At 41.6% G+C, this 25062-nt stretch overlaps 1 protein-coding gene across 1 annotated transcript in view; it reads right to left on the bottom strand.

Annotated features, from left to right (window-relative positions):
• sec11a (SEC11 homolog A, signal peptidase complex subunit) overlaps positions 1-22303 on the bottom strand; it is a 32214-nt gene extending 9911 nt beyond the window's left edge. Inside the window, exons 1-3 of the mRNA XM_084307553.1 lie at positions 22156-22303; positions 18952-19061; positions 6878-7027 (exon numbers count right to left, since the gene is read on the bottom strand). Coding sequence (XP_084163679.1) covers positions 6878-7027; positions 18952-19061; positions 22156-22206 — 311 coding nt within the window. The 5' untranslated portion in view covers positions 22207-22303. The remainder of the gene's footprint in view (positions 1-6877; positions 7028-18951; positions 19062-22155) is intronic.
• Between the last annotated feature and the right edge of the window lie 2759 nt (positions 22304-25062).

Here is a 25062-nt window from a genome sequence, read left to right as displayed (position 1 = left end):
AATCTCTTTAGCCCAATACAAAAAAATTAACAGCAAAAACACATACAAGATAAACTACAAAGCCTGGAGTCAACCATAAAAGACTACCAGAACCCGCTAGACTCCCCAATTACACTACAAGAACTACAGGACAAAATAAAATCACTCAAAACCAAGAAGGTCTGCGGAGCGGATGGTATCCTAAATGAAATGATCATATTCACAGACTCCAAATTCCAATTGGCTATACTAAAACTCCTTAACATTGTCCTTAGCTCCGGGATCTTCCCCAATATCTGGAACAAAGGACTCATAACACACCGCTCCACAAAAAGGGAGACAAATACGACCCAAACAATTACCGTGGGATCTGTGTCAACAGCAACCTTGGAAAAATCCTCTGTATGATCATTAACCACAGACTCATACATTTCCTCACAAACAACAATACCTTGAGCAAATTACAGATTGGCTTCCTACCAAATCACCGTACAACAGACCACATTCTCACCCTCAGCACCCTAAACGACAACCAAATAAATAAAAATAAAAGCAAAGTATACTCCTGTTTCGTTGACTTCCAAAAAGCATTTGACTCAATTTGGCACGAGGGTCTGCTGTACAAACTGTTAAGATAGTGGCATTGGAGGGAAAACCTACGACATCATAAAGTCAATGTACAACAACAACACATGTGCTGTGAGGATTGAGGGAAAACACACAGACTTCTTCCCTCAACACCGTGGGGTTAGACAGGGGTGCAGTTTGAGTCCAACCCTCTTCAACATATACATAAATGAACTGGCAAAAACATTAGAACAAACTGCAGCACCTGGCATCCCCCTAGCAAACACAGAAGTCAAATGCCTACTGTTTGCAGATGACCTGGTGCTGCTGTCCCCAACAAAAGAAGGGCTACAACAGCACCTTGACCTTCTGCACACATTCTCCCAGACATGGGCACTGACAGTAAACCTAAACAAAACTAAAATTATGATATTCCAAAAAAGGCCCAGCCTACAACAACAAAAACACAAATTCCTCCTAGACACAATTTCCCACAAAAAACTACACATATCTCGGCCTAAACATCAGGGCTACAGGGAACTTCAATCAAGCTGTGAACGACCTGAGAGACAAAGCAAGAAGGGCTTTTTATGCCATAAAAAGGAACATCAAGTTAGACATTCCAATCAAAATCTGGCTCAAAATATTAGACTCCGTCATAGAACCGATTTCCCTATATGGTTGTGAAGTCTGGGGCCCACTTGCAAACCAAGACTTCACCAAATGGGACAAACACCCAATTGAGACTCTGCATGCAGAATTTTGCAAATCCATTCTCTGCACCCAACGGAAAACGCCAAATAATGCATGCAGAGCAGAACTAGGAAGATACCCACTAATCATCAAAATCCCAAAAAGAGCATTCAAATTCCACAATTACCTAAAAGAAAGCGACCCAGACACACTCCACAACATAGCCCTCACCCACAGAGAGACCCTCGATAGATGCCCACTCAGCCAGATGGTTCTGGGACTCTGCCCACAAACACAAGCAGAGCCACAAGACAGAAACCACACTGGACTAAATCAAATTATAAGAAAACAAAAAGAAAACTATCTGACACATTGGAAAGAAACAACCCAAAAACAGAGCAAATTGAAATGCTATTTGGCCCTAAACAGAGAGTACACAGTGAGTGACTGACCCAAAACTAAGAAGATCCTTGACTAGGTACAGACTCAGCGAGCACAGCCTAGCCATTGAGAAAGGCCGCCATAGGCAGACCTGGCTCCCAAGCGAAGACAGACTATGCACCCACTGCACACAAGATGAGGTGGAAACCGAGCTCCACTTCTTAACAACCTGCCCACTATACCAAGACATCAGAGACATATACTTCCCACAAATTGCAAACACCCAAAGAGACTTAGAAAACATGGACAATAACTCAAAACTCCCATACCTACTTGGAGAAATACAAGAATGTGCAAACACAGCAGCAAGATTTGTGAGCTGCTGTGACAAGAAAAGGACATCCAGCGGAATGCAACCACCATAAAGACTGTACAAGAAAAAAGAGAGAGAGAGAGAGAGAGAGCGAGAGAGCGAGAGAGAGAGAGAGAGCGAGAGAGCGAGAGAGAGAGAGAGATAACGGGGTAACATTATGTCGAGTTCATACGTGTACTAGTGTAGTTAGTATGAACTCGACTTAACGTTACTCCGTTTCCATGAAGTAATTATAACGGTGGCCAGCTAGCTAGCATAAGCTAACGTTAGCTAATGGCTGTATCGTTGGCACTGCTCTGTAACAACGCTTGCAAATGGGCATCTTTAGCTTTTCCCAAAACGGGGTAACGTTATGTCGAGTTCATACGTGTACTAGTGTAGTTAGTATGAACTCGACTTAACGTTACTCCGTTTCCATGAAGTAATTATAACGGTGGCCAGCTAGCTAGCATAAGCTAACGTTAACTAATGGCTGTATCGTTGGCACTGCTCTGTAACAACGCTTTAGCTTTTCCTTCGTCGTTTACTTCAAACCCGAAGTACTTCCAAACAGCACTTCTGCTGTTTTCTTTATCCACAAGCACAAGTTGCGGAGGCTCTGCACTGGCCATATTCGGAGCTAAAATCTTTGTTTACAAACTGAAGACAGGTCTGCAGCGGAGGAGGAGGGGCCAGCGTGCTCTGCAGCAGCAGTGCGTCTGTCTGTCAACAACTTGCGGTAGAACACTGTGAGCAAGCCAGCTGGTATCGATACTGCAGAAAGTATCGGTATTTCGGGAAATGAGTATCGAACCCGTTTTAAATATTCAGTATCGATATTTCTATATTTTTGACAACACTAGTATATACCTGTGATATATTTCAAATTCAAATGTTAATTAAAGTTTAAAAAGAAAATGACTATTATCATTTTAATAATTGTACAATTCTGTCAGATTATCATTGAATGAAGTTTTTTTTAAATTGTAGTGTTCTGGACAGGTTTAGAATCAAGGAAGCCAGTGTAGACAATGTATGCACTTCAGTATCACATTACAAGAGAGATCACAGGGTACATGTTGTACAGCTTACCACTGATAGAATGGCACTGACACAGTATAATATCACAATAGCTTACCACTATGATAGAAGTACCACAGTATAATATCACAATAGCTTACCACTATGATAGAAGTACCACAGTATAATATCACAATAGCTTACCACTATGATAGAATGGTACTGACACAGTATAATATCACAATAGCTTACCACTATGATAGAATGGCACTGACACAGTATAATATCACAATGGCTTACCATTTACATTTACATTTAGTCATTTAGCTGACACTTTTATCCAAAGCGACTTACAAGTTTTGTACAACAAGTCATCAGGAAGGGTACAACTCTATCAGCTGAGTAACAATGTTCATCAAAGTGTTGAGTGCTACAGTGTAGGTTAGTATATTAGGACAAGTGCATGACAGTAAGGTTAGTTAGGGTTAGAGTTTAGAGTTTATTTTTACCACTATCTACTAGTGTTGTCAAAAATATCGAAAAATCGATACATATAGATTCAGAATATTTAAAACGGTTTCGATACTCATTTCCCCGAAATATCGATATTTAATTCTTAATTCTTTTTATTTTTTATTTTTTTTACGGAAGTTGCATTGTTCATTTCAATACCTGTAATAGTACAGTAGTCCACACACACATGTGCATTCAGTTAAGTCGGAATATGACTGTAATAACAGTTCAGTTTGTCAGGTACATGCAACACAGATTACAGTGTTTACATCTGTCTGCTTGAGAAAATACCATGTTCTGCAATAAAAATAAACAGTGAAAAGTGAGATGAACAGTTATTTTTAAATGTGTGATCTAAAGATAAACAAAGGCAAAGGGTTTTAAAAGTGTTATATTTATCTTCTCTTATAGTACCAGAGAGAAGCCGAGGAGAATCAACCAGCAACAAAAGCAAAATTTGTAAAGAAATATATATATATATATATATATATATATATATATATTAAGGCTGTCAAATATATCGCGTTAATATCGCGTTAACTCCCGATTCTATTAATGCCACTAATTTTTTTAACTCAAGATTAACTAATACACTCAGGTGTATTATTGATGCTCTCATTGATACTATGTTTGTTTCTGAAGTGTGTGTGTGTGTGTGTGTGTGTGTGTGTGTGTGTGTGTGTGTGTGTGTGTGTGTGTGTGTGTGTGTGTGTGTGTGAGAGATATAGAGAGAGGGGGGTGAGAGAGATGAGGAAGGGGCAAAAGAGAAAAAGAGCTGGGAGAGTGTGTGTGTGAGGGAGAGAGGGGGGTGTGTGATTAATCAGCCCTTGTGTGTGTGAATGTAACAAGTTCCTAACGTTTTCTTTCCCCTATTATTTCATGCACACTTTATTCATTGTTTTAAATTATTATTTTCTTTTAAGTTATTTTGTGCATCACTCTGTTTTGAATTTGATGCAAATTTGCAATGCATGAGGGTCATCCTTTTGTGTTAACTCTTTCAGTGCCACTCACGAGATTTCTCGGAATTATTATTATTATTTCTTTTTTGCGATCTGAAAAATTATTGCATCACCCGAGCCTACCCGAGTATAGCCGAGCTGCGCCGGTGATCACTGTGGAAAAAAGCGCCCCCTGTCGTCTCCCAGATGACATAAGTGATTTTGGAATGGACTCAATGTAAATGAATGGGGAAAAAAATCCGGTACTCCACATTTTCCAGTTCACTGATCCAGCCGGGGTTACCACAGTTCATTCTGGAGCCTCAGATCCCCGCGGATCATGGAGTTCTACTGTATCGCGTTGGATCCATACACGTATCGATTTTTTCGAATGGTGATCAGGAATTGGAATATACCAGTGGATACCATCTGATGTCAGGTAAGGACTCTATGTTATCAGTGGTAGTAGGGGTGGACGGTATAAACGGTATACGGTATAAACGGTATTAATTTGCTCTACGGTATGGATTTTGACTATACCGTGTAACCGGTACAGCAGCTCTAAAATAGCAATGACGTCATGTAACCACAGCGCGACTATTTCAATCGCATTTGCCCCTAAAAATAGATAGAATTAGTCATAGATAATAGATATGTGCAAACTGGAAAAGGTTATTTAGGAGGCTTCGCGCAGTGGGCGTGTCAACACGCAATTGTCATTTCATAATAAACACATATCACTGCGGCTCACAGCAAGTTTCAATTTCAGTTCCTGGCATTTTTAACCAGTGGAGAAAGGTAAGATATTTCCCTATCGTTTTTCTTATATGAATTATTCTACGTTAATAAAACATACCTGGTGATCAACTACAGTTTGCTGTAAACATTACGATATGTGTGTAGTGTTATGATAACGACGGCAGCAGCGGGAGCCGGGAGGACGGCTGCAGCAGTGGATTTGCGAATAGCATGCAGCTGCAGAGCCGCAGAGCCAGGGGCTCTTTCAGGTCTGGTCACAGGCCCGTCAAACAGCGCCCCCCCATCACCATTTTGTGTGTCAATTTGTTGACACAGTTGTCAATTCTTAAAGCTGAGGATGAGTGGCACCTTTGTCTCAATTCTTATTCAATTCAATTCGCTCTGTGGCTCTGCAGCTACATATGCTTCTAGCAAAATCCAGCCCCGCTGTTTGCAATGGGAGCAGGAGTCTCGACTCTGGACTTATTTTATTTGGAATATAATGACTTTATACGCAAAAGTAGCCTAGTTTTAAGTTAAAATAATATAAATCTACATGCCTTGAGGATGTCATTCTTTATATAGCCTGCCTATCAGGCAAAAAAAATTATTCTAACAGAAACACTGATACCGTGATATATACCGTTACCGTCTATGCTTCAAATTATACCGTGATATAAATTTTAGACCATACCGTCCACCCCTAAGTGGTAGGATAATCGGAGTAAGTTTGATGAAGTTATAAGCTGTTTTGTGAAATGTCTTCTTTCGGTTTCACTGTAAAAGTCTGTGAGGAAATCAACGGAGCGATTATCAGTGCGCGGCCGTAATGTGCTTGCGTGCACGTATAATATTGATCATCTAGCGTTTATTTGAAAACGATTCATAAAAAGGCAGACGAATATCATACCCAGGAAGATTAGCTGGTTGCCATGGCACCAGCTAATGGGGATCCGTAATAAAATCAAATCAAAACGTTGTGGAATATTCCACTAAAAGACGATTTTCATAGAATGCTCCAGAATTAGCTGTTTTTTATATCAAAACCGGGGCTTTTCTAACTGCTCTGAAACGGAAACGACGCGATAAAAAAACAATCTGCCTTCACAGCACTGACTGGAAAATAGTCTTTGATAATGCGATGGGCAGATTAGACACATAGCCATAATTTAAAACATAGATTAGGCGATATTAACGTTAACATTGGCGCCGATGGTGGCATTCAAGCGGTAAAACGGAAAACCAGGCGTGGCACTGAAAGAGTTAAATGGCTGCACAAAGCAAGCATTTGTTGACTCGCATGTTGATAAGAGTATTAAAACTTGGAACTTGAAAAATATCTGTTTAAGGTAAAAGAAAAATTAAAAATAAAAATGCGATTAATTTGCGATTAATCGCGAGTTAACTATGGACAATCATGCGATTAATCGAGTTAAATATTTTAATCGTTTGACAGCACTAATATATATATATATAATTTAAATTTTAAATTTTTTTGGTATTGAAAATATCTATACTTTTCAAGGTATCGTATCGAAGTCGAAATTCCAGTATCGTGACAACACTACTATCTACCACTATGATAGAATGGTACTGACACAGTATAATATCACAATAGCTTACCACTATGATATAATGGTACTGATAAATGGGTTATTCCTAGTGTTTGTATGGATTTGTCTGTGTTGCCTACTTTTCGTGAATCTTCAGTACTCTGTGTACTATTGGGATCTCTCTTCCCTCTATCCTGAAGACGACGATCTCTCCCACTCGGATGGGGTCCTCCACCCGGTTGGTCAGAAACAGAAGGTCTCCTCTGTGGAAAGCTGGCTCCATGCTCCCGCTGAAACCACAAAGTAAACAATATGTTCATTCCAAAACGTTCATATAGTATTCGATCGCAGACATCTTGGTTTGCAAATAACAGGTGATGATTGCAATATCATTAAAACAACCACGGCAAATTACTCACTGCAAACACTATCCACAAAATACTATTAATGCATGGCTTGAAATGAAAAAGCCAATAAAAGATGTAAAATTAAGTTATACAAAAAAAAAAATAAAAAAAAATTGGTCTCGTCGTTGATTCATGGGTTTCTTCTCCACCAGTTCAGTGGCTCCGTATCAACTTTGGTTTGATCCTGCAAGTGTCTCGACATTTCGTTCTGAATCAGTCCCTCTTCTTCTTCATCAGTTGACATCATCAGCAGCATGGCTCCTTCTCGGCTCAGTTTCCTCCACCCTGCTGTCCTCACGTTCCTCCACCCTGCTGTCCTCACGTTCCTCCACCCTGCTGTCCTCACGTTCCTCCACCCTGCTGTCCTCACGTTCCTCCACGCTGCTGTCCTCACGTTCCTCCACCCTGCTGTCCTCACGTTCCTCCACGCTGCTGTCCTCACGTTCCTCCACCCTGCTGTCCTCACGTTCCTCCACCCTGCTGTCCTCACGTTCCTCCACCCTTTATTTATATAAATGCGGATTGAGAACTGCAGCTTGCATATATATCTACACTTCTTTCAAGCCTCTTTGTCAGCTCCCACCTCCTGTCAAAATCTGCAGTGAGATTGCCCTTCAGTCCTTTATCATCCTCGCCCACTTGCATTCGTCACCCTCTTAAAATAATGGCCTAAGTCATTTTTTGGAGAAAATGTTTTTTTTGCCCAACTCATATCTTCATGATGCTGGCCACCCTCTGGTACAATCGTCTACATCCTTAATTGAAAGGATCATGCTGTTTCTACCCTGGAAGAATATTGCCTATGTCAAGAGTGTGACTTAGGCAGTTTTATCTTTTGCCTAAGTCACAAGACATGCGACTTAGGCAATTTTACAACTTTTCAAGATGGCAGATGCTTCGAGAAGCAAGAAAAGCTACAGTCTGGATGAAGTCATTTCCATGATTCAGGGCTCGTCCCCTATAGGTAAGTGATAAGGTTTACTATAATATAGGCCAGGCTATACATGTTGTGTAGTTATTTAGTCTTTTACTGTCACAAATTATAGTTTAATTACAAACACAAAATAGTGAATGAATCCAAGCAGAAACGTCTCAAAGGAATGCCATACAAGGGCAAAGGTGGCAACAAAATACCTGCGAAGGCTAAGGGTCCTCCCTGCAATTCAAAGTTCTGTCACCGAGTCAAGACTCAAGACTGCCAATCCATTACAGAAGAACAGAGGCAGTCGATATTTCAGAATGTTTGGTTGAGGAACACCTGGGAAGAACGTCGGTTATACATCAAAACTTTGGTCACAAAGGTCGCCATAAAGCAAAGGAAAGTTGCTGAAGAATCCAGGTGCAATGTGTCATTGTTCTACCAACTTAAACTTCAGGATGGAACTAGTCATAAAGTGTGCCAGGCACTTTTTTCTTCTACACTTGGTCTCCCTGAAAGAACCATTAGACACTGGCTGAATGAAGACACCATCGACCATGACGAACAAGCAGCAGTCCCGCCAACTAAATCTGAACCTAAGAGTGGCAAGCATGCAAAGCTGGAAACTGACGTCACAGATTTCCTTAAGGACTGGTTGAAGGACCTGCCCACTGTTGACGCATTACTGCAGAAGCACAGCGACCTACAAAGACAAGAAGTTCCTTCACCCAGGCACAACCATCTCCCAGTACATCGGGAATATCAACAAGCAGCTGCAACTGCTGGAGTGAGGGCAGTTGGGATACGGCAGTAATACGCCACGATGCGTCTACACTGCCGGAAATTCAGAAGAAGAAGAAGAAGAACAGGCAGTGTGTAGCTTGAAACAGGACTGAACAGATAGACTAAACAACATAGACTGAAGCCTGCATTTCTCAACCAAGGTGCCAAGCCTACCGTTTTGCTGTGGAAAGAGCCGGCAAGTTGATTTACGGCTTTCCAGTGTGGAGGAATTTTCATGTGTCGAGTCGGCGGTGATTTTGGAGACTGGGAAAATACAGTTTTCTTACCTTGTAGTAGTAAAGTGAATATTTAGGAAAATAGCTTTAGGACCACTTCTGTAAAGAAAGACTTCGCTGTGGAAGAGAAATAAACCATTTGGATATCTTTGTTTTACACTGGAGCGGCTGTGGACAGTATTTTTCTTTATCAACGAACGTACTACTCACAAGTAAGCAACTTTAACCAGTAGAGTGGAACGTCGGCCCTCATAAGTGATTTGAATTGTAACTGTTGAGTTTGCTTTATTGAATTAAAGGGCCAACCACAGCCAAACTGCCCTCTGTCTCCTGAGTCTCTGTGTGCCCTGCTAGTGTGGCTTATCCTTCCCCATTGTCTGTCAAAGAAATGGGAATAAAAGAAGTGACACGTTTGGCCAAGTCACTTGCTCAAGAAGTAATTTGGCCTAAGTCAGGTTTAAAATGGCTCAAGTCACAACGGCATGTTCGTAAATTGTCCTAAGTCATTTATTCCTTTTATGTTACATAATTGATAGACATCGTTATTTTTATGTTAATTGTCTTCTATTGTCATAACATTTTTGTGTGAAATTATTAATAAATATAATATAATCTATATATGGTTCAGTTTATTATGTTTCCTGAAAAACGAGAAATTATGACTTAGGCCACTATTTTAAGAAGGCGACGATATTGATGATCATAGGCAGACAACAACAAAGTATTCATGTCAACTCTGTCAGTGTGACCATGGGCTTCAGAAGTGATTTTCCACTGGGCCATTGTTGAGTCTAAATCAGAGTCTGCCCTCTTGATACCAGCATCAGACAGCACAATGGTAACTGACCCTCTTGATACCAGCATCAGACAGCACCATGGTAACTGACAATCTTGACACCAGGGTCAGACAGCACAGTGGTAACTGGCCCTCTTGATACCAGGGTCAGACAGCACAGTGGTAACTGGCCCTCTTGATACCAGGGTCAGACAGCACAGTGTTAACTGGCCCTCTTGATACCAAAGAAAGAAAGAAAGAAAGAAAGAAAGAAAGAAAGAAAGAAAGAAAGAAAGAAAGAAAGAAAGAGAAAGAAAGAAAGAAAGAAAGAAAGAAAGAAAGAAAGAAAGAAAGAAAGAAAGAAAGAAAGAAAGAAAGAAAGAAAGAAAGAAAACGAACGAACGAACGAACGAACGAACGAACGAACGAACGAACGAACGAACGAACGAACGAACGAACGAACGAACGAACGAACGAAAGAAAGAAAGAAAGAAAGAACGGAAGGAAGGAAGGAAGAAAGGAAGGAAGAAAGAAAGAAGGTAGTCTAGTATAGTAAAAGTAAAGTCTGATAGAATTTTGGCTCTGAATGCTAAGTTGCTTTGAGGTCAGAAAGGCTACTTTTGGCAGGTCAATGTCAGCCCAATTTAGCCAACACCCAAATTTGTGGGACACCTTTTGTGCCCTTTTTACATAAATCATGAAAACACACAGGCGCGGTGGCGGAGGGGTGAGGAGGGAGATGATCCCCAGAACAGAAGGCAGGTACGTATGTGACTGTTTAAATAAGTCCAGTCAGCCTATTGCTTATTAACAGCGGAGCAGTGCTGCCGTTGCTTCCGCGTTTTCCCTGATTGGCTGCGACACGCCCCGCGGCAGGCGCGGCAACCGCGGCAGAGCTTGCGGCATTATGTAGCCCTAATCCGCCATGATTTTCATTCGAAGCTCAGCTCACCTGGCAGCGCAGCGGTCCTGCGGTCCGTTGTTTTTTTTTTTTTAACGTGTATTCTTTCGCCGGTTAAGGTTAGGCATGGTTAAGGTTAAGGTTAGGCATTGTTTCGGAGTTGGTTAAGGTTAGAACGGTTACGTTTAGGCGCTGTTAAGGAGCTGGTTAAGGTTAGAGTTTGTCTTAGAGAATGGCAATATTCTTTCTATGGTTAAGGTTAGGCATGGTTAAGGTTAAGGTTAGGCATTGTTTCGGAGTTGGTTAAGGTTAGAACGGTTAAGTTTAGGCGCTGTTAAGGAGCTGGTTAAGGTTAGCGTTTGTCTTAGAGAATGGCAATAGACAGCCTATTTCCGCACTGCCGCTCTCTCGCGCTGCCGCGGTCACATGGTCAAATTGTCACATTCTTGCACTCCTCCGCTGTTAGAAAGCAACACGCGTCCAGTCAGGGTAAAGAATGCGATTAGAAGACCAGAATGCACTTTCTGACAAATCAATTTAAAACACAGGAAAGAGCCATTTTCACAATAGGTCCCCTTTAGCTTTATGATGGAAGAGTAGGCATTAGGGTACATACCGCTTCAGTAATCTTACATTTTGGACAAATCTATATGCATAACAAAGGAAACTCGTAAAGTGACTGTATATAACCAGTAAATACACAGCCACTTAAACAAATGTGTACAAATGTATTTATTCTTTTTAATTGTCTTTTGTTTATTGATTTAAAGATTGTTTTATGAACATTAGGGTAAAGGCAAGTAATAATAGGTTTAAGCTCTCAAATGTTTTTTAATTCATGTTTCTGCTAGAGGCTGTGCATCGTCTGCAGACACATCTGCAGGCAGCCTAGTAAATTTAGCCATTCTAAGACTTTACTTGAGGCTCAAATTCTTCAAATTCAATATATTTAATTGACCACTCTTAACACTTTCAGCGCCAGCCGTTTAAGCCATCCTTGTACTCATTGCGCCCACCGGTGTAAGAGATAGGGATTTTCACTGTGCGTCGCAGTGTTTGCATGGCTATATCTATATTCTATATTATAGCTATGGAGACAATACTATGGCTCATTCGACATTAACTATCCCTCGTTCAACATGTGAAAAAGAATAAATTTTGTCATGTATTCGCGTGTTGTATAGAGTGATCCTGGCTAATTCCTGGTAACTGCTATGGAGCGATATGTGAATTTAGCTAAAAGCGTTCGCGTTGCTCGCCTGGACACGCTACTATTTCCAAATCAAAGGTATATAATAGGTTTTTTGATGCTTTGATCGTCAGCAACAGCATACGTTTTAGAGTATGTTAATAATAATAATAATAATAATTCATTTAATTTATATAGCGCTTCTCAATAACCCGAAGTCGCTGACAGTAGTCGGGAGCAGGGGTACAAACAAAGAGACGAAAGCAAAGAAACAAAACAAAACAACAAAGAAACAAAAACAAGGAACATGAGACCATGGGGGGAACGGGGGAGACAGCCTGATGGCACAAAAAAAAAAAAAGACTAGAGACATATCGATCAGGTTGGAGGGGAGGGGGGGGTTTAGGGGTGGGGGGGGTTGAAGGCAAGGGAGAACAGGTGGGTTTTGAGGCGAGCTTTGAAGGTGGAGAGTGTAGGGGAGTCTCTGATGGACTGGGGGAGGGAGTTCCAGAGTCGGGGTGCAGTGCGAGAGAAGGCCCGATCTCCGATGTTTTTAAGCTTGGATGTCGGGACAGTGAGGGAGGCAGTGGAGGAGGACCGGAGGGAACGGGTTGGGCGGTAGGGGAGAAGGAGATCAGTCAGGTAGGGGGGGGCCAGGCTGTGGAGGGCTTTGAAGGTGAGGAGTAGTGTTTTGAAGTTAATGCGGTGTTTGATCGGGAGCCAGTGGAGGGAGTGGAGGACAGGAGTGATGTGTTCGCGGGACCGGGTGTTAGTGAGGAGGCGGGCGGCTGAATTTTGGACCATTTGCAGTTTATGGAGGGAGCGGGAGGTGATACCAGTGAGGAGGGAGTTGCAGTAGTCCAGGCGGGAGGAGATGAAGGCGTGAATGAGGGATTCAGCAGCGGGGGGGGAGAGGCAGTGACGGATTTTTGCGATGTTGCGGAGGTGAAAGTAGGATGTTTTCACGATGGAGCGGACGTGGGGGTCAAGTGAGAGGGTGGGGTCAAGGAGGACACCAAGGTTGCGGACTAGGGGGGAGGGGGTGATGGTGGAGTCGTTGATGGTGAGTGTGATGGGTCCGGATCTGGTGAGGGTGGTTTTGGTGCCAATGATGAGGAGTTCAGTCTTGTCACTGTTGAGTTTGAGGAAGTTGTGGGTCATCCAAGTTTGGAGTTCGGTGATGCATGATTCGATGTGAATTCGATGTGTAAATATGATCGTTGCGATCTATGTGAAATCATTGTTGGATCAAAGTAGGATTGATGTCATATAGTCCTTACCTTTACTAGGAGGTATCCCAAAAAGAATATTCCAATTATCTGATCGCGATTTCCAGTATTGATGTGGATCGGGTCCCTGACATGAAGTGGCACAAGATATGCCTCAAGTGTGCTGAACGCGTTTCGAAGTGGTCGGATGAAGCGATTTACTTGGCTTGGTCTAAATTCTCCACCCGGACAAAATTAGATGTGACACACAGTGTGAAATAAGGTTTCAAAGGGTGGGCGATACTGCCACCTAGCAGAATGCGACCGGTATTGCACTCTAGGGATCTAAGAATGATTTCCTACGGTAACACCGAGGTCCCGTGACACTGCATAGAATAAAAAAAATCGAATAAAAGAAAAAACGATAAACTCGAGAAGCTCAACCGCTGGCGAGATAACCCGAGAAGGAACACGCCAACATTTTGGGAAATTAGCTTATAGTCTTCTCCAGAGAGATACAAGGACATAGATACCAGTGGACAGTGTTGGTTAGCCTTCGGGAGAGGGTTAGTTGGACAATGCCTAGGCTAACCGGCACTGTCCGCTTCCATTCATCTTCTTCCTGCTCCTTTTGTCCATGGAATGTTATTTATGATTGTGTAATGAAGAAACTCTGATTGTATGATTCCATGTGGCAAATAAAAACTCTGAACTGAACTGAATTCATTGTGCTAAGCTAGGCTAACGTGCTGCCAGATAGCTTTCTACTGAACGCACAGAGAGAAAACTGGTATCTATCTTCTTGTCTCTCTCTGGAGAAGACGGTAAGCTAATTACCCAAAAATGTTGGCGTGATCCTTTAATAACATATATACAATGTTTACCTTCTATATATAATTATATTAATTCCAGTCTTTTAGTGAGAAGATATGATTAACGTTAGTTGGGAATTGTAATGGTAGCAAGCAAGCCTTCAACAAACTGAACTACCGGTAAGTTCGCTTATAGGGTTTGAGAAACGAGTGTATGGACGTCCCCAACCCCAACTCCTAATGTGACTTGCGACAAGCTGGGGTTGTAAAACATGTATCAAAACGGCTAGTGTTGAATATATATTATGTTATAATGCAGTTAAATGACGTCGCTTCTGACATACTGTACCCTATGTCTATGTGAATACTGTACTATTCACGTTCTGAAATCTACACCATAACGCAATGTATTTGTCTGTTTCATTAGAATTCATTCAAAATCATGAAGATTATTCATTAAATAAAAGAAAATTGGTATTGTGTTTGTAGGTATATACAGTGTGTTTTATCTGATATCAGCTTAAGCCTTTTCTCGCCAAGAACGTGTTACCACGTCATTGCTCGCCATGCGTAATCTGCCAATGACGCCGTAAGGCGTCTTTGAGATTAATATTTAAAAAATCTGTGATGGCAATCATTTCACCCACGGAGACTTGAGACTTGCTGTTGATCTCCTCTCAACTCTCCAACGGTCCAAGACCGCCATCTGGTGGCCGATCGGCGAATCGCCAAAACCGGAAGTGACTCGCCGGAAGTGGTGCTCAACCATATTTCGTCCGGGCACTCGCTATCGTTAGCGGGACTCCATCTTGATACACTGGACAGCGATCGGTTGCAAATAACTCGATAAACAACATGATTTGGACGCATATAGTATTATACAACCTGGAAATGGATCGCATATATCAACATCCCATAATAAGAGATATTTCTGCTCCACGCTGATCACCCAGCGGTCAGAGGAAGCCGCGGTGAGTTTCAGCGTGTTTGATTATTATTAAACGTATAATCTGCTCTGATATATATATCGCCCATACTACATGAATCATTTAACGTCGGCCACGGACTTATAAACCCCCCCGCCCCCCTCCGGTCACCAGCAGATGAGGCATGACGTGTAGGACCTTGTACAATTGAAGTTTTTTATCTGACGTCAATCGGTATCAAACTACATTTGATGATCTAATATAATTATGTATTTAGGGCTATAAATCACGTTCTGCAGAATGCTGCAGAAAACGATAAAAACATATTTATACTTTAGACCGTATTTTAGTATGAATATGTGAATGAAAAAGTAGAACGTTGCTACATCCTAAACGATAGATACTTGACGTTGAATGGGCCATAGTAATGTCAATTTAGCAATACAATTTAAAAAGTTATAGCCCTGCAAAGAAGGGGAACATCTCCATAGACTTATAGTGGTGGCAGAGAGTGGATTAAGATCAGAATAATCTGTGGCAGATAAAGGGTTAATTTACAAAACACCATTCACACTGCCATTGATGTTGAAAAGGGGTGGAAAATACTCCATGAGACTTGAAAGTTGTTTGAAAGTTGCTAGGCATAGTTAACCTCTGGGTTGTTTTACTTTCACTAACACTCTACTACAAGTCCTGCATGTGAAACATCTAGATTCAGATGGGTGCGCTTGTTATTGTCACCTGGGTGCTCCTGTTTGCTGCATGAATTTGAATGGCTTGTAGTAGAGTAATAGAGAAACGTTAGTGAACATGAACGTGCAGTTGTTTTCACAAGGATAAATTATAGGGGTGTAAACGGTACACAGAAGCCACAGTTCAGTACGTACCTCAGTTTTGAGGTCAAAGTTCGGTACAACAGGAAAAAAGCAATAAAAATACCAAATGCATAGGGCTAGGTTTTTTTTTCCCCATTTCTTTGGAACAGACAGTAGTGCAAGTTATACTTAGCTCCACCTAGTGTTGTATAGCCCCCCATAAGATAGTTGGTATAGCCTGACCCTGTAGTGTATCAAGCAGTAAACATAACAATGAACATAGACAATGTTTTTGTTTCTCCACATGTTTTGTTATTCTTCTTCCTGATTGAAAAAGCATGGCTATTGATCCACCCATTATTTCGGCCAGCAAGTCCAGTTGCTGTCACAGATGACATAACGCTAATAATTCCAAAATAATGCACGACTCATTTAGAATCAGATTTGCATTTTTGTATCTTGTTGCATATAGCATAGGCTGGAGAAGATATGACTCCTAAAGTGTCTAAACGGAAGTACAGGCTACACGCTACAGGCGTTCCGGTTTCGACAAAACAATTATAGAAACATATTTTCAATTCAATATTTCCTCGTTTAAGCCACTGCAACGGCTTTGCCTGAAGAATTTACTACATGACCGGGACGTTCTAGCTTGTTTGGCGACAGGATTCGGGAAACGATTGGTCCGTTCGGAAGCAGCTTTCAGGGGAAGTACATACACCGGAAATTCTACCCCATAGACACTTTCGGCAGTCGTTTTTTACCAGGCTTTATCTCACAGAGATAAATCTGGGAACGAATGAATGAATGACCTTTATTTATATAGCACCCTTCACAGCACGAATGCACAGGGTGCTTTACACTACAGCTTAATATAAAAACACAATAAAACAAAATCAGAAATAAATGACAACAAACAAACAGCAGTTAAAAACAGTGAAACCAGATCGAAAAAGTAGAATAAAAGAATTTGGATAAAATCATGAGTCACTAATTAAAACAAAACTATAGAACAGTGAGGACAAGAAAAAGCGCCTATGCATGATCAAAGGCCTGTCTGAACAAATGTGTTTTAGTTTTTTTTTTTTAAAGAGTTTTCAGAGGGGGCAGTTCGCAGGTCCAGGGGGAGAGCGTTCCAGAGCCTTGGTGCTGTCACCTCGAAGGCTCGATCACCCCTTGTTTTCAGCCTGGACCTGGGGACCACCAGGAGGTGCTGATCGGCAGATCTGAGTGAGCGGGTGTTGGTGTAGGGATGGATGAGTTCAGTGATGTAGATAGGGGCCTGACCGTGAAGTGCTCTGAAAGTGAAAGTGAGGACTTTGAAGTGAATTCTATAGTGTACCGGGAGCCAGTGCAGGGATACCAGAATGGGAGTGATGTGACATGATTTTTTTGACCTTGTGAGTAGCCTGGCTGCAGCATTTTGGACCATTTGTAGTTTGTCTGTGGATGATTTGGTGAGACAGGTGAAAAGTGAGTTGCAGTAGTCAAGCCTAGAGGAAATAAAAGCATGCACGGACAGTTCTAGTTCAGAGTGAGATATGATGGTGCGCAGTTTTGCAATGTTTCTAAGGTGAAAGAAGCAGGTGCGTGTGAGTGTTTTGACATGTTTGTCTAGGTTCATGGCCTGGTCGAAGACAACACCCAGGTTTCTCAGGTGGGGACGTATGTTGTCTTTAAGGGACCCCAAGTGAGTGGCCACTCTAGCTGCAGTCTTTTCAGCTGCTACGATCAGCACCTCCGTTTTATTTGCATTTAACTGGAGGAAGTTACTCCCCATCCAGCTCTCAATGCCGAGCAGGCACTCCTGGAGAAGGCTGAGTTTCTCCAAGTTGTCGGGTTTAAAAGAGCAGAGTAGTTGTATGTCTTCTGCGTAGCAGTGGTATTTAATGCCGGTGAATTTATTGATTGAACGAGGTTACATATAGCATAACAACAGACGCAAAGATAACTGACTGTTTGCCATTTTGAACTATAACATCAGTATAAAAACGATTAATCGTTGCCATGGCTGCTATCTTTATCTGTTGTGTATATGTAGATCGACCTCTTCTCTGACCCTTCAACTCCTTACCAGGATCGCAATCGCAGACGTTGTGGCGATAAATGCACATTGCACCAGAACTAGAATAATTAAACAAAACTAAATTAGTCGTGTGGATGCACGTACCGAACCATGACAATACACATACCGCTACATCACTAGTAAATTAGCTATGCCTGCCTAGCGACTTCGTGGAGCATATTTTTCAACCCTGGCAACCATTGGCAGTGTGGAAGTTAAGCTGAGATCTACCCACACATGAACACAAAACTTGTTATAGACCGGGACAACCTCTGGTAATGGAAAGAGGTAAAAATTACACTGGTCCTTTAAAATAGAACAGTATCCTTTTACTGTTAGGCTACACAGTTTACTCAATGCAAGTGGTCAGAGACACTATAATTAATTAACCGTTTTTTTTAACCATCTACGAAAAGCTCTTCCTCTCTTCTCTTCAAAACAAGCTCTCTGCCTAAGCACACAGAGCTCATTTTGAAGTCACTGTGACATGCTTCCTTTTGACCCTGAAAAGGGCTCCAGAGAGTGATATGATTTTTTTTTGTATATTTAGATGTAATTTAAATCATTTCAAATGAGGAACATGGCTCAACCCTGGAAAATTGTGTGAAATAAAGTTGAACACATGGTTTAGTCCTCAGTCCTCACTGCCGGCCCAATGACACTCTTTATAGTTCCATATGAACTGAACTCTGAACAGCCAGCCATGTGCTTAATGGTTTCGTTTTTCCACAATATTAACTTTTGTGGTACAATATTAGGCTAATATGGGCTGGTCCGTTTTCCTGGTAACATTGCTTCGTACAGGCACACATCGAAGTCAGGACATTTCAAAGTAAAAGCTCTACTAGAGAAAGTGTTCGAGCGTGGCCTGTATCAGACTTGGTAGATAATTCACCAAGCTTTTACTTTGACACCGTCTTCTGACATCCAAATTACAACTAAACCATAACAGTACATAACATAGTAGTAATTTCACGGCAAGTCAGAGCAACCAAAATCGATGACAGTGGCTTTGGAATAGTGTCTGGCCAAATTTCAAAACACTCTCTCCAAAGCCATAGTAGGGGCTAACACATCCCCAAAAAAACCACAAGCAGCTGACGTCAGAACAAGTCAAATTAATTGTGTTTGGTGGGGCTTTGCCCCAAGGGGTCAGACAGGTGTAAAACAGCTCTTACCTAAGGACCACAACAATGGGACTTTCACTGCCAGTAACGACCATCAGACCTTTCCAGATCATCAGTGCAGAGGACACGATCATACCAAAGTTCAGCACCTGGTAATACAGCTGGATGCACAAAAAAAGGACAGTTTAGCTCATATTTAATCAATATCTGTCTTAAATTATATATCTGCCTACAATCCTTCTATACCCACTTATGCACCTGCATATAACCCAAATAACTCTGTATGATAGCATGTACAATAATGCTGTATATACTGTATATATAATATATATATTTATTCTTACCGTATACAGGTGCAGCTCGATAAATTAGAATATCGTGGAAAAGTTATTTTATTTCAGTAATTCAATTCAAAAAGCGAAACTCTTGTAGATTATAGATTCATTACATGCAAACTAGTGAAATATTTCAAGCCTTTATTTGTTTTAATTTTGATGATTATGTCTTACAGCTCATGAAAGCCCAAACTTCTGTATCACCAATAAAAAAAATTAAAAAAAAATAATATAGAAATGTCGGCCTTCTGAAAAGTATGTTCATGTATGTTCACTCAGTACTTGGTTTGGGCTCCTTTTGCATAAATGACTGCATCAATACAGCTAAATATATAGACTTTTCCCACGATATTCTAATTTATTGAGCTGCACCTGTATATCTGTCTGTACATACCTGCATAATGTTTTTTACATATCTGTAGATACTATATCTATATATGTACATATCCCTTACCTACTCGTACTAGTTACACAGCTGGCAAGTAGGACTTAGTTACTACCATAGGGTATTTATACCTGTATCACTGTACATATTAATACTACAACTACATCTGATGAGCACTAATACTCAGTAGTACTCTACTTTATATCCAGTTTAACCACCTGTACATTACTATTGCACTTTACTGTTATATTTGCACTCTGCTTGGATTGATTGATTGATTGAAAAGTGTATTAACAGATTGCAGAATGGGTACAGTACAGTACAGCTCAATACATACAATTGTTAAGGGGATGCAGACCAGAGAAAGACTTTCGTCTTGTTTACATCAGGGTCCCCCATTTTCAATTCATCATAACATATATGACATACATGACATACAGATAGACAGTACTGCTACATCTATACATTTATGACATATCAGATTTGCAAATACAGTACTGTTTGTGATACAAAAAGTGTCCAGAAAAAGAGTGTATATAGATTTGACGTAGAAACTGTACATTGGAGGAGGTTGGGTGGGTGGGGTGGGGGCTGTACATTGGAGGTGGGGGGGGGGGTTGGGAGTTGGGACACTGTACATTGGAATACTGACAAAGCCATACTTTGTCATTTACTGTACAACTGGTTTAGGACATTTGTAGGGGCCAGTTTTGAATTGCAGTCTCCTGTAGGTGTTCTTTCAGAGTGTTTTTGAAAGTGGGTAGTGATTCACATTCCTTTACAGCTTTAGGGTAGGGTGTTCCACATTGATGTGGCATAATTGCGAAACGTGTTTAGTCCCTTGTTTGAGCCGAATCTGGGTTTAACATGATTTGTGGAGCTCCCTCTGGTGTTGTGATCGTGGTATTCACTGACCTTTGGGAAGTATTTTGACATGTACATGGGTACCTTGGTCGCGTAGTGTATCTTGTAGACCAGGCCCATTGCAAGTTGCTGTACTCTGTCGTCTACTCTAAGCCATCCTAGGTTGTCAAAGTGGGCAGGGGTGAGGTGGGTTCTAGGAGTCAGGTCAAGCAGTAGCTTGATTTGAGTAGCTTGTTTTGAGATGTTTGTAATTTGTTTTTTAGTGCCTTTGAGGTGCTTTGGTACCATGAGAGGTGCAAGCATAGTCGTAGTACCCTTGAATGAGTGCTCCTGCCAGAGTCTTCAGGGTATTCTTGTTTACCAGGGAGGAGATCCGGTACAAGAATCGAGTTCGTTGGTTGACTTTTTTTATTACATTGGATGCCATCTTGTCACAGGAAAGATTAGCCTCTAGGATGGAACTTCATCAGTAATTTCATCTTTCCTTGTGACAATATTGTCACCCACTGTAACCGAGAAGCCGTCGGTCTTGCTGAGTTTGTTATTTGAACCGAAACTGGCCGAAACTGGCCGAAACTGAACTCGAAACTGGCCACCGTAAATGCCCAAAACCCCCACCACCTCCTAATAGACAGTCTCCTCCCCACCGCATGTATATATTCCCTCCCCGCCGTATGTATATTTCCCTCCCACCCACCCACCCCCTCCTAATGTACAGTCCCCTCCCCATCATATGTATATACTCTGTCAGGATCTAGGGGTAACAGTACTGTATATTTGAATACCGCCTATGTCACAAATGTATCAGTACTAAATACCTATATGTCCCTATGCCATAAATGTCATGTATGTTGTGTATGTCATAAATGTCTATATGAATTGAAAATGGGGGACCCTGATGGAAACAAGACAAACGTCTTTCTCAGGTCTGCATCCCCTTAACAATTGTATGTATTGAGCCGTACTGTATTGTACCCATCCTGCAATCTGTTAAATAAAGTTTTCATTCATTCATTCATTCAACCGAAGAGAATGGACTCTGTTTTGCCCATGTGTAATGATAGTTTGTTGTCGGCGAGCCATATGCAGATTTTGCCTAGTTCAGAGCTGAGGGCTTTTTCAACCTGTAACTTGTTCTTGTCAGAGACCAGCAGGGCTGAGTCGTCCGCAAACAGGAACAAGTTGCAGTCACAAGCTGACGACATGTCATTTGCATAAATTAGGAAATGCAACTTTGGTTGTACTGTACTTGTGCTGTATGATAACAATACATTTGAATCGAATGGAATAATTACCACCTCTGTCAAACAAGTGCCCACTAAGCTATCAATCTCAATCATAAATTGGTCCAGGAACAGCCAGCTTGGGATATAGAAAAAGACTGCACAATGGAACTGAGTAAACACGCCGGCTTAACATTAATCTAAATTAGGGCTAACGTTAGCTTGTTCACTCAATTCCATTGACTAATGTATGGTCTTCTTTTATTGGATTATAATGTGAAAGATACATGCGTGGGTGGCGACGTGGATATCTAACGTTAACAAGTGGTGATGAAACGTAACGTCACATTAAGAGTCAGCTAACGGTTGTTAGCTATTAGTACTATATATCTGGTCCTAGAGAGAAGCAATGGCACCATCCGAAAACAATTATGGTAGGGGTACATACCTGTCGCTTATTCATGCGACGCACATCATCGAGAAAATCTAAAGACATCATTGTTGCGATTTAATAGGATACAAAAAACAACCTAAAATAGCATTGGAAAGCGGCGAACATATGGATGCACGTCAAGCAGGGGAACTTGCATCCAAATCTTCCGGGTTCACTCGGCCGGAAGTCCCGCCCACATTCGAACGCTTTGTTGAGGTGTCGCTTTTGGATACGGCTTCCTGCTGTGAACATTCTGAATTAATGAATTAATGAAAACTTTATTTAACAGATTGCAAATGGGTACAATACAGTACGGCTCAATACACACAATTGTTAAGGGGATGCAGACCAGAGAAAGACGTTTGTCTTGTTTACATCAGGGTCCCCCATTTTCAATTCATAGTGACATTTATGACATACACATAACATGATTGATTGATTGATTGATTGATTGATTGATTGATTGATTGATTGATTGATTGATTGAAAAGTTTATTAACAGATTGCAGAATGTGTACAGTACAGTACAGCTCAATACATACAATTGTTAAGAGGATGCAGACCTGAGAAAGACTTTCGTCTTGTTTCCATCAGGGTCCTCCATTTTCAATTCATCATATGACACACACAACATACAGATAGACAGTACTGCTACATCTATACATTTATGACATACCAGATTTTCAAATACAGTACTGTTTGTGATACTAAAAAATCCAGAAAAAGAGTGTATATACATTTGACATAGAAACTGTGCATTGGGGGAGGTTGGGTAGGTGGGGTGGGGCTGTACATTGGAGGGGGGGGGGGGACACTGTACATTGGAATACTGACCTACATTTGACATAGAAACTGTATATTGGAGGAGGTTGGGTAGGTGGGGTGAGGTTGGGTGGGGCTGTACATTGGAGGTGGGGGGCATGACATCATGACATTTATGGCATAGGGACATACTTGACATACAGGTATATAGTACTGTTACATTTGTGACATATATGATATGCAAATATACAGTACTGTTACCCATAGATCCTGACAGAGAGTATATACATATGATGGGGAGGAAACTGTACATTAGGAGGGGGTGGGTGGGTGGGAGAGAAATATACATACGGTGGGGAGGAGACTGTACATTAGGAGGGGGTGGGTGGGTGGGAGAGAAATATACATACGGTGGGGAGAATTGGATGACGTTCCACAGCTCCATGGTTTTCCCCATATAATTTACACAATTTTAAATAAAAACCGACAATTATTTGAAAAAAAGTCAAATAATTACATTTTCCACTATTAAATTTCATGCTGGCTCTGTGTCTTGCTTTACCTATTGGACTAAGGGGTGAAGTAAGTGTGTATAGCCCTGATCAATGTCCCCTGCTGATGACCCTTCCAAGACCAACACACTGAAGCCTCGAGGAGAGAGCCCAGAGATGGAGCTGTATATATAACAGTGCGTAAAGTATCGCTTTTGCAGTGAGCATTACGCACCAGCCCAACATCCAGAGCTGACAAAGCAGATGGGAAGGCTGATAACATACATCAAAGGAACATTTCCTTAGCCAAAGGCAACAGAAAGGCCCTTTGGAAACACACTCAGTTAATTAAATGTCCTTCAATAGAATAATAGAATAACTAGTGTGAAAAGAAGTGATATACCTGTGCGTAAAAGCCCCAATATTCCTGGAGCCAAATGAGCTGCGGATATTTTGGGGGATAAAGGCAGGGTTAGGTTCCCTTAGGGATTTTCTTTTTTGATGTGCTGGAATGTACGTCATCAACACTACTACTAGGTGTTCTTCACACTGTTACTGTACCACTATTAGGACTGAAAGTCTGGGTCGAGAGAGTACTACTGTAGTTCCTAGACTGGCAAGGAGGGGGTGGAGGATTCCCTTCCGAAGCTATGACATCATGTTGAAGAGCACGGCGGAATCCCTGTGGGGCGCCACAGAATAGGGTATCATACATGGCCACCCCACTATGGCATGAAGCATCAACTTTATTCAGTCTGTATGCTGGCCGACTCATCACCAGGGTCAAGTCAAGAGTTTTAATTGTCACGGCATACAGGTATACAATGAAATGCGGGTGGTCTTGCCCGCAACGATGTGCAATACAGTGGTACAACATATAATAGAATAAAAAATGAAAAAACACCATTGTGCAGTAAACAGGTAACAGGTAACATGGAGTGACATCTCGGTATCTGTACATAGTTATTTACAGAGCATATGGGACATGCTAGTTAGCTTTGGTAGTGCAATACACTGTTCCTGTTATTCTAATTTAAAGTGTCCTTTCCTTTGGCCATAAGTGTGCGTGTGTGCGACATGAGTGTGTGCCCGCTCATGTTAAAGTGTTAAGTGGCTGCTCGTGTGTGAGCGTGCACAGCGTGCGTGTCGTGTGTGTGTTCATGTGTGCTTGTGTGTGGATAGTTCAATGTTCTGAGCACTCAATGTTCATTGTTCATGGCTCTGATGGCCTGGGGGAAGAAGCTGAGCCTCAGCCGCTCTGTCCTAGTAGCTGGGGTTCGCAGGCGTCTGCCTGACCTCAGCAGCTGAAACAGGCCCTGTCATGAAACAGGCCCAGGTCATTAGCCCTGTGTAACGTGACATCAACTGGCTAAACACGGCGGATGTCACATGTCCGATGGTATACAGCCCACAGGAACACCACTCGAAAGGACATACATTTACATTTAGTCATTTAGCTGACAGATGAGAGAACTCTCTGCAGTATTTTCATTCCACACACAGGATCTGTTTTCCCGCTGGAAAACCACCTCTGTATCTTTCACATGTGGAGGAGGCGCATTATAGTGATAGTTGTAACCGTCCTGTAAGAATGAAACCCTCTCAGCGCAGTACTAGATGTCCTCCTGTTGCTAAGAGAGAGAGGCCGCCATTGAGCCTGAGTCCAAAA

The sequence above is a fragment of the Notolepis coatsorum genome (genome assembly GCF_963971535.1).
Source record: "Notolepis coatsorum genome assembly, chromosome: 2".
Lineage (NCBI taxonomy): Eukaryota > Metazoa > Chordata > Actinopteri > Aulopiformes > Paralepididae > Notolepis > Notolepis coatsorum.
The sequence above is the reverse complement of the archived record's forward strand: the minus strand, read 5'-3'. Positions and strand labels throughout refer to the sequence as shown.